This window comes from Cyprinodon variegatus, unplaced genomic scaffold (assembly GCF_000732505.1).
Source record: "Cyprinodon variegatus isolate N-32 unplaced genomic scaffold, C_variegatus-1.0 Scaffold313, whole genome shotgun sequence".
NCBI lineage: Eukaryota > Metazoa > Chordata > Actinopteri > Cyprinodontiformes > Cyprinodontidae > Cyprinodon > Cyprinodon variegatus.
The window spans coordinates 326,529-337,071 of record NW_015150766.1 but is presented as its reverse complement, the minus strand read 5'-3'; the positions used below and the strand labels follow the sequence as shown (position 1 = coordinate 337,071).

The 10,543-nt window shown below is 39.5% G+C and overlaps 1 protein-coding gene across 1 annotated transcript; it reads left to right on the top strand.

Moving 5' to 3' along the window:
- Positions 1-520: 520 nt before the first annotated feature.
- Positions 521-2,441, top strand: LOC107090869 (ADP-ribosylation factor 6). The gene is made up of 2 exons (XM_015384474.1): positions 521-679; positions 827-2,441. The coding sequence occupies exon 2, from the start codon at positions 1,425-1,427 to the stop codon at positions 1,950-1,952; it is 528 nt and encodes a 175-aa protein (XP_015239960.1). The 5' UTR covers positions 521-679; positions 827-1,424; the 3' UTR covers positions 1,953-2,441.
- The last annotated feature ends 8,102 nt before the right edge of the window (positions 2,442-10,543 follow it).

Below are 10,543 nucleotides of genomic sequence, written 5' to 3'. Positions count from 1 at the left end.
GTCAGAATTCTTAGATTAAAGTAGGAATTCTGAGATTAAAGTCAGAGTTCTTAGAGAAAATTCAGAATTCTGATTAAAAAAGTCAGAATTCTGATAATAAAGTCAGAATTCTTAGATTAAAGTAGGAATTCTGAGATTAAAGTCAGAATTCTAAGATTAAAGTCAGATTTTTTAGAATAAAAGTAAGAATTCTGAGATTGAAGTCAGAATTCTTAGAAAAAGTCAGAATTCTTAGATTAAAGTAGGAATTCTGAGAAAAAAGACAAAATTCTGAGATTAAAGTCAGAATTCTGAAAAAAAGTCAGAATTCTGAGGAAAAAGGTCAGAATTCAGACTTTTTTCTGTTAACTTTTTTGTTTTTTCAGTGGCCCTAATCCTCGTCCGTAGTAAAGTTCTCTAGAAATAATGAGAAAAAAAGAATTTCAACACATTTCTGAACAATCTCAGATGTCAGAGCTGTACTCGTGTCCCTGAACTCATCACTCGGCTGTGTGTGTGAATGCGCGTTGCAGAGGAAGTGGCGGCGGATCTGGGTCCGCACCTTTTCCGGTAACACAGCCCCGCCACCGCTGTGCCTGACTGAACGGCTGGGAGACACAGGGGAGGAAGACACACTGAGAGCGGCAAGAGTGGGGGAGAAACGGCCTGGGGGACTGGGGAATGGTCGCCGCGGATGCAGGTATTTATCCCGCTCTCACTGTATGTTGTTTTCCGCTGAGCTTTCAGGCTTCAGCAGTTAGCGCTTTTTTTTTTTTTTTTTTGTCGGATTCAAAGTTGTCCTCTGTACTAACACCCCTCCCTTCTCCGGACCGCTCCTATGTCACAGGGGGAAGAGAAGAAAGTCGGATGAATCAATGACCTTTTGAGCTGTCCTCCTGTGGAAACTCACCGTGAAGGCTCTGAATTGTCGCCGCCTGTTAGCGCAGATTAACCGGCGAGCTTTCGAAATAAGCTAAGTGTGGACAGCCGGCGGCCAAGAAGGAAGTGGGATCCCCCGGCCTGGCCTGGGCCTGCTCTATATTGTCCTCCTCTGGCTCAAAGAACTACTTAAAGCACTATCTGGGAGGAAAAAGGAGCTGGTAAAGCAAAGCCAGCCCTTATTTTGTGGGCTTTTCTAGGAAGTGTGTGATCTAAGCCGACTTTGAGAGAAGGGAATGTCATTTTTTCTTCTTACATTGGAGGAGAGTGGATCATTAAAATATATCCCCACCCGATTCGACAAAAACTCTCCATGATCAGTTCTCTGGGATCACTCAAATCTAAATACCTCAAATCTAGCTTTACTTTTGAGATTTTTGACACTTGCCTCAACACGTGTGTAGCTTTCAGATTGAAACTGACTTCTCTGTTGGCGTAAAAACAAACTTCTCTCTGGTTAGTTTTTCTTTTTTCGCCTAAGAGACTATTTATGCACAGGAAACAAGATGGGGAAGATGCTGTCAAAGATTTTTGGCAACAAGGAGATGAGAATATTGATGCTTGGACTTGACGCTGCTGGGAAAACCACCATCCTGTACAAGCTGAAACTAGGACAGTCGGTCACCACCATCCCGACGGTGGGCTTCAATGTGGAGACCGTCACCTATAAGAACGTGAAGTTCAACGTGTGGGACGTGGGCGGCCAGGACAAGATCCGGCCGCTCTGGAGACATTACTACACAGGAACGCAGGGCCTGATTTTTGTGGTGGACTGCGCCGACAGGGACCGCATCGACGAGGCCAGGCAGGAGCTCCACAGGATCATCAACGACCGGGAGATGAGGGACGCCATCATCCTGATCTTCGCCAACAAGCAGGACCTCCCGGACGCCATGAAGCCCCACGAGATCCAGGAGAAGCTGGGCCTGACCCGGATCCGGGATAGGAATTGGTACGTTCAGCCCTCGTGCGCGACGACAGGGGATGGACTATACGAGGGCCTGACCTGGCTTACCTCTAATTACAAATCCTAATGTTTCCTCCACCCACCAGCCTGGACATTTGGAGACACAAAACGTAGCTGAGATGAGGAAAGAGAATTAAAAAAAAAAATTTAAAAAAGGATGCAATCTGAGGCAAACGATTCAATTATCTCTTTGCTTAATCTGTATTAGAGGGAGTCGCAAATGTTTGTTTTTTTCTGAATAATTACTTCACTTTAATCCCAAATTTTCAGTTAAGCAAAGAAGTATTTTTGTTTTATTTTTCTTTAGTTTTCTTTAGTTCTCAGTCTGTGTAATCAGCACTGTTAATCCATACATCTTACTTTTATGCTTTTACTGCATTTGCTTTTGTTTTCGCCTTTGTTGTATCATTTCTTTTAGGGGCCCCAACCTGATTGGCATGGCCCCCAAACTTAGTTCTGGTTCTGCACTCTCAACACCCAGCTACATATCCAAAGGATGGACAGGGGGGGAGTCTAGAAATAATTTCCCTAGATCAGCATATCAATATAAAGGAAAGAAAAAAAAATGCCTCTGTTATATGTAAGAATGTGTACTCTGGATGTGTTGGGACCTTAAAATCCGACTGATTGTAGTGGGATGATTGAATGGGAAGTTCCTCCCTCCTGTGCAGTGATTTCATGGATCTTCACACACTGTGACCTGGATATAAATGGTTGTTTCAGGGTTTAAGTGGTTGTTAACGGCGGTTTAATCATTTTCACTCTTGTTTCTCTCAGAGCTTCCATTAAGTGTTTTGTAGTTTCAGCTGCCTTAGGACGGACCAGGGTTCCAGGTGCCCCCCCCCATCCCCCAGAAACTGAGACAGCCGCTGAGTTTGCACTTTGATTGGGAGAAGGAGGGGCGGTGAGCAATTTGCTGGTTGGGGCATATTTTTTCATTTTCTTGAACCGACTTTTGGACTCCAGCAAGGTTTACGAATTTCCTAAACCCCTCCCCCCCCACCACCACCACCACCACCTCCAAAACAGGTGCTTCTTTACTTTTTTTTTTTCTAAATAAACATCACCAGCCCATTTAAAACCCTGCAGTCAATTATTTTCATAGTTTCAAAACCATATTGCTGTTTAACCTCCCCCCCTTTTTTTTCTCTTATGCTATGCTGTTGAAATAATAAAAGAAATATATATCCAGATCATTATGGAAGTGGTGCCTTTTCAATGACCGGTTGGTACTATTGCATTATTATTTTATTTTTTTTAATTGAAAAGCAATATTTCCCTTTTGAAACAGGTTGAGCTCATAAAAGAGGAAATGAGAGTTTAGGGCGTTATGATAGTTGAACGAAGGACAAACTGAAGAGAAGTGAGCCTCTGCTTGTTTCCTTTCTGCTCCTGTGAGTCATTTGCTGAATAAATGATGAGAGCTCTAGTTTCCGAGTAGTGATTGTGAGGTGCCGCGCTCCGCCAAAGGTCTTTGTCCGCCATGCAGAAGGTCTCATGTTTAAACCCTCAAATCTTAACCACAGGCTTTTCCTAAAGAGCGGATCTCGTTAGAAATTAACCACGATTAAGGTTTTTCTGTTTTGTTAAAATAATGTTGGTTCATCACCGGCCTGCTGCTTAGTAAGTAACCCTGAAGCACTGATGTGAGGTCAGGCTACTATTTCAAAGCCACCCATTCTTTGTTTCCCTCTCTGCTTACTGGATATCACTGCTTGGAGGTTCGCCGTGCCATTCTTATAAGGAATAAAGTTGCTTGTGAAAACTATCTATGGAGGAGGCTGGGAAATAAAGGCTGGGAAATTATAAAAAAAAAAAAAAAAAGAGTTGGCATAGAGATCAGTAGTTTAGTGTAAAACAGTACAAAAAACTTGCAAAACGCACTGCTGAGATCCTATAAAGTTTTTTTTTTTTTTTTGGTGTAGCAAAAAGAAAAAAAAAAACTTTCCAGAGATTGAAAAGTCAAGGAATTCCTGTTTGGGAACGCTTACTTTTTGCTCTGTTTGCTTTTGTTGTGTTTGCTCTGCAGCTGTGGATGTGAAGTTTGACCTGCCACAGAGTTGAAAGCAGCCCTCCGCATGTGTCCGGCTAGAAGGACGGAGCTGTTCAGCTGAGATAGTTACACAAATGTGACAGCCCGTTATCTCTCCTGAAACTGCCGCTGCTTCTCCACTTTTTTTTTTTTTTTTTTTTATTAGGGAACAATCGTTTCCTCTGTGCTGGGAGTAGCTAAGGGCTAAAAGTGTCATTTAAGTCCTTATTCGTTACTGATTTTTCATTCACAAATTCATTGATGCTGGATGTGGAAATTTTGACCTAAAAAAATGTGTCAGAAGGGGAACCCAGGAGAGGAAATGTGTAGAGGGAGAGGAGTTTGAAACGGTTACATCAGCACTGAGCGGGTGAATCATGCTGCATGTGTCACAGGGCTTTTGTACAGCTGTCAGTGCTGCATTCGAAGGCACATGCTCTGCACACTAGCTAGTGTCAGAGCCTGTCAGGCTCACCTGTGGCCCCAACATGGTTTAAAATTCACTATTGTCATAACCTGGAGTCCTTTTCTATTTTTTTTTTTTTTTTCCATCCTACCCAGAGCTGCATTGTATGCTGCAGGGTGGGGGGTTGGCTGCACTATTGTACGCCTATAGCTTGGCTGACTTCAAACAATGCTCAAAAACCAAGCTCATTGGTAGTTCCTCTGTCAACTTTTTACTGCGGCGTTCCTCTTTGATTTTAACATCCTTCATTTAGCTACGCAGAAAACCGCTAATTAAACAATACAACTCAAAAAATCGATGTTAAAAGGGCGGTAAAGCTAATTATGCAAATAAAAATTTTTTTTATAATTCATTTGATTGCTAGTGATTTGTTGAACAGAGGATACGGAAGACGAAATCGAACTGTTATCAGCGGGCTTCTTTTCTCACACCTCAGACATTTGCTGTCTAGATCCTCCCACAGCTGTTTCCATAGAGCTGCAGAGTTTACACATGGCATGCTCCAAGTCAGAGGCCAAAGTAAAAGCATTTAAAGCTTCACTCCTGAGCGTGCGCTGCTGCCTGTAAAATTTCATAATCTTGTATTCTGGCAATGCTTTAGCCGTTATGAGATTATCACATCATAATTGAGTGAAAATGCTGATTTCACTGCTTTATAAGAAAATAATATTTCCCTGCTTTGATTTTAAGCAAAATAGAAGTAATGTTATCTATTCAATATACAGTTAATTATTTTGAAAAGAATGAAGCAAAGTATTAAGAAGATTCACCAGCTATAATTTAGTAATAGTCTTTAAGTTATTGTGCAACCTAATCTTCCTTTCTTAACACTCTGGACTTTGCTTGATAGTAATTGGTCCGCGGGCAACAATAGAAACAAGTTAATGGTTGTTTTCTTAACAGGGTTGCTTAAGACTGATGTGATTTTCTCGTCTCCACGCCATAGGTGGCTGGGCTTTCTGCAAATGCAAACGTCTTGAAGATGCAGAATTGTTGTTTCTTAAATGTTTAGAGACAGAGCAGCCTTTTTTCAGCCAGCTATGTGGCAGTGTGCAGCAACAGATAGAGGAGAAGGGAGTGCTATTGCCGCAGAGCTTGGAAAAAGGACTCTGGTCACGGAAAGCAGCTAAAACACTAGTCATTATACTGCACATTTAAAGCAACAGGGTTCAGTTTGTAAAGCCAAAGATTTTTTGTTTTTCATCATTTATTAAAAATGAAATAAGAGAGAGTAAATACAGTGGGGGTAATGAAAGCATTGCGCTTCAGCAAGCTGCTTGGTAAAAGGCAAATTATGCTGTCAAATATTGATATAGCAGGGATATTATTTAATGAAACTTCCATACAGCACACCAGGGACCAATTTCTCTGACCTAAAACTTCACATATTTTAGCACAATATACATTTAATAAACAAAAAGCCAAAAAAGCTTTTTTTTTTAAAGAAAGAAATGTCAGGTTTTTGTGAGTAATGGATGGTTTAAATTCTTCTTATGGGGGCCGTCATGACATGGTGAAACCTACTTTCAGGTTTGAAACGAGCTGTACATGCAGGGAAGCTACTTTTTGCCTTTGAAGCTTTATGGGCACAGGAGGACGATGACGTTGGATCCATGGGTGTGCTATAAGGTTGAAACACATTTATCTGTAGCGTATAGGATGGGATGCCAGCATGACTGCAATGCAGTCTACATTATATTTGTGGGAAAATGGCAAAAATGTCCAGAGTGCTTTTTTATTATTTAATTCTTAAAATCAAATTACGACACTCTTATGCTTTTAACTGATGTTAGCTTCAAAACCATTACACATTTATTGAAACAGCTACATGTGTCCCGTAAAGGACATGCATATTTAAACTCAAAGCGAAGCAGTTTTTGGCTAAATTGTTGTAGTTTCTTAACGGATTTAACCTGCATATGATCAGTACTAAGTTAGACTTCTAGTTGGAAGAAAATATCTGTTCCTGTAGAAAAAAAATGCTGTTGCAATGTTTAATTTTCCTGCACATAGCGATAGTTTACATTCCTTTCAACAGGGAATTTATTAACTTTAATGTAGTGTCTGAAAGGAAGTTACATGACTCTTGATTAGTATCAGTGATTTAAAAAACTCTCCATTCTGATTCGTCTTCACCTCTGCAGAGCAAGCTGCTGTTCATCAGCCAAATAATTGCTGTGTGAAACCATATAACAGTTCCTCTCTTTACATCCTGATGCTTATATTTCTGGGTCTTTCGTCTATGAAACCAATCCTCTTTCACTGGTTACAGGGCCAATAAAATTACTCTACTCTGGCATTATTGTTCTGTCCTGCAGATTTAGAATAAAAGGACAAAAGCAAAATGGTTATTATTAGATGGCTCAGAGCTTTAGCTGAAAAAGGCTTCAGCGTCACAGTTACAGTATAAAGACCCTGCTTAAACGGCGTCATTAGGGAAGCACGCCGTGTGGCATTCAGCTCGTAGGCAGTTTGTGAGCTCCTCAGAATCTGTTGCACACTCTGTTTCCCCTCTGTTGTGTAAAATGTGCTAATAATTATAGGGAGCCCGAGGCTTACGTTTGCCTTTTGCAGAAAATCTGTGCAATGGGAGGGATGTGATCTGCTGCAGTCAGCTCTGTGCAACACCAGCAATTTAGGCATAGATTTGCAATTAATAGAAATAATGCATTAGAAGCAAGAATCCCTAGAAGAAATCTGTCTCAATTTGAACCTCTGAACAGCCAGAGAAAGATGCAGAAGTATCCCAACCCTTTTACATTTTGTGATAATAGAACTACAAGCTGCAGCACATTATAGCCAGAGTTAATGTCATAAGCATCCACAAGAGAGAAATAGAAATTATGATTTCTTCTGAGCTTTACATATTTTTACCGATTAACAGAGTTGTGGCATGCTTTTATTGGTGCAAAAACGATCTAGAACTAACACATTTCTTAAATTAAGTGTATTTAGCCTATATTGGAGCAGGTAAATAAGATAATTTGCCAACGGAATTAGTTTCTGTAGTCTTAAAATAAGACCATAAGATAATATGCACTTGAAATAAGTGCAATGTAACTGTATTTTTCTTATTTTAAATGTAAATTGTCTTGTTCCATTGGCAAAGTCCATTCAAGAAGAAATGCACTTATTTTAAGGAAAAATGACTTAAGATTTCACTTTTTGCAGTGTGACACACCACTTTAGTCTGATATCCATTTGTATAATTTTGTATCATTCATCTAACAAAATAAACAATAACAGTATTGCAGTATGGTGCGCAAAACCATTCCCTGATACTACCTGACCAGGCAGGAGGATCTGTAAAGAACCACACCTTGGAGGGGAGAATAAGTTTACAGGACAGCTATTACATAAAAGGGGCTAGAAGAAGGTTTTGTGGGTTATCTCATTAGCAGGGTTTTAGAAACGGAATAGAATAAAGGCCAAACATGTGGACGCAGTTCCTCGAGTCTCAGTGAACATTTTGGATTGGGTACACAACATTATGAGGGGTAGAAAACAGCACCCTGAACGCAAACCAGTGGTGAAACATGGTGGTGGCTGCATCATGCTTTTCTTCAGCAGGGACATGAATGTTCCAGCTTGATCAATCCCAGAAGAGGTCATGGCAGAGAAGTGACCAGAAACATCACCCATTCTCCATCAGAACAAGACAAATCTTAAAGGACTTGCAATTTTGATTCATGCAAAAGGTGGTTAAAGATGGTTTATGAGAAATACTGATACATGCCAGATTTTTCAGATTTAGAGAACCGTGTAAAATGTTCCTTTTGCTTTACAATTGCATGCAACATTCTGATGGACAATAGATTATCTCATTAAAAGTAAAATAACTTAGACTCATGAAGGGTTGTGTTTACTTGTATAAGAGTTTTCTAATAAAACCAGCTCCTGTCACCTCTATAGATACAGGCACAGTAGGGTGGGTAAATGTTGAGTTGTGCTTTCATTTGTGACAGGAACTGACATGTTCTGCAACCTTCCTGTGTGACACATGGCACACCACAGTGACAGATGGACAAACTGAGATAGAAAAAGGAGAATGAAATAAAAACTCATAAAGTTGGGCTTTGGGGGGAAAAAAAAAGTTGAAATAGATGTTGCTTTTACCTGCGTTTGCATTATAAAAGAGGTTGCAGAAAAAATAACTAGCTTTATACTGCAGTTTTTAAGCAGGTTAAAGGTTATAGTTAAGGTTCTGTGTAATCATTAATATGTCTGCTGTCAAGATGTGGACAGACAAGGCAGCTAAATCCGTCTCTGGTTCCTGTTGTGTGTTATTTACATCCCTAAATAACACACTACACAAAACCCCAAAATAACCCACCCCGCCCACTCACACACACATACACACATGCACAGAGCCTCCCCACTGGTTGCTACAAATGTCCCGTCTGAAGAGCCATCTGCTTTAATGTTAGGCACTCAGCAAAGCTCAGACTAGCAGCTGTGTGTTGTCTCTGTGCTTCAATTGTGTATATGTACAGCAGGTTGTTAGCAGGTGCAAACCCTTTTTTTTTTCTTAAACGTTGTGCAAAATCACAACAGTTTAGGATGAGAGGTTTTCAACCCCTCTTGTTAAGAGAGTGTGTAACGTACTTTATTTTAATTAGGCTATAAAAGTAGATCTCCTTGCATGTGTTCTGCTTTTTAACAGTCCACTCTAAATTGAGAAACCGCCTATGCTCAGCCCTGTGTCACAGATCACAAAGGTCAAGCTTTTATATGCTTGGTAGCTTTATTTGGGCTGTTTTGGCTGTGATTTCTCAGTGGCTTCCTTATCTGCACTTTCTCACATGATCTCTCATAATCTTTAGCTTTATGCGAAGATCCGACATGCCCTTTTTTTTTAAACGAAACGTTTGTATATGAGTCTGGAATAACTAGCAGCGGTAGCGCCTGGCATGTCTGAGATCCCAGGCAATGGGAATATGCTGAGCCATCACGCCTACTCATAAAATGAATCTATCCTGTGAACGCACGTAGACAAACCCAGCAGGTAGGTACTTGAGTAGAATCAGTAGTGGGAGCCATGTTTGGTCTCGTTATGTTTAAATATCTCAAGCTCTGCTTTGTTGATACCTCCAAGTTTTCAACACAAACAGGGGAGACAGTTTGTTTAATGACAGACATACCTTTTCTTTGTTTGCTGCTGTCTCCATGGCAACCGTGACAAAGACCCCACAGCAGATGGCTGGAGCGCATTAAGTGCTTTAAAATTACTGTCATGACTCCCATTTTTTTTTACCCTTACTCCGCCAAATAAATCTGGTGAAATTTTTACCATCAGCATAAACTTAACCCATATCACAAAATGTAATGTTTGTGTTTTATTGTATACGTTTCTGTAATTTAATTCAAGTCCCATGCAGTATTATTTAGTTTTTTTTATTCAAAATTGATCTGATTTTATCTATTTTTTGTCAACCCAATATTTAAAAGTAAGTACACATGATTCTACACTACTTGATGTTATTTAAGAGTGTTTCATGCAAGTGAACTGCAGAAAATTGGGGTCACAAAAAAGGTGGTTAAAACCGATAGCTCAATTATTGCTCTAAACATGCTTGAAATTCTGTCCTTATAAGGAAAATAGAAGAAGAAACTGATTTCTGTAGCTTCTATATTTGGTTTCCAAAAATTTGCTACTCTTCCTTTTTTTTAAATTAATTACGGTACTTGAAATATTTAACAGTTAATAAGATTAGATTTTCAAAGATGTTATATTTTTTTACTCAAACTGGGAATCCCCAAAAAGACTGTATTTTAGGCCCTGTTTTAAAAACAGGAGAAACCTACAGTTTTTTTTTTTTCTAAATCCAGTCCTGCACCCAATATGCATTTTTTTTTAAATATTCTACCAAAAAAACGTGATGAGAAAAATGAGATGTAGCATCAATTGTTTGGTAAATTTTAGAATAAGAAGGAGCATGTTGAAAAGAACAATCCATTAATAATGGTCAATAAAGGAAAACGTCTAAATTAGTACTTTCAGGTGTTAATTTAAAAGAACAATGCCCAAACAACATGATACACACATGTTTCTGCAGCCTTGATGTGACCCTTATCCTAAAAATAACTATTACGGGTTCATAACCTCACCACCCTCAACTCAGTTTATATATATATATATATATATATATATATATATATA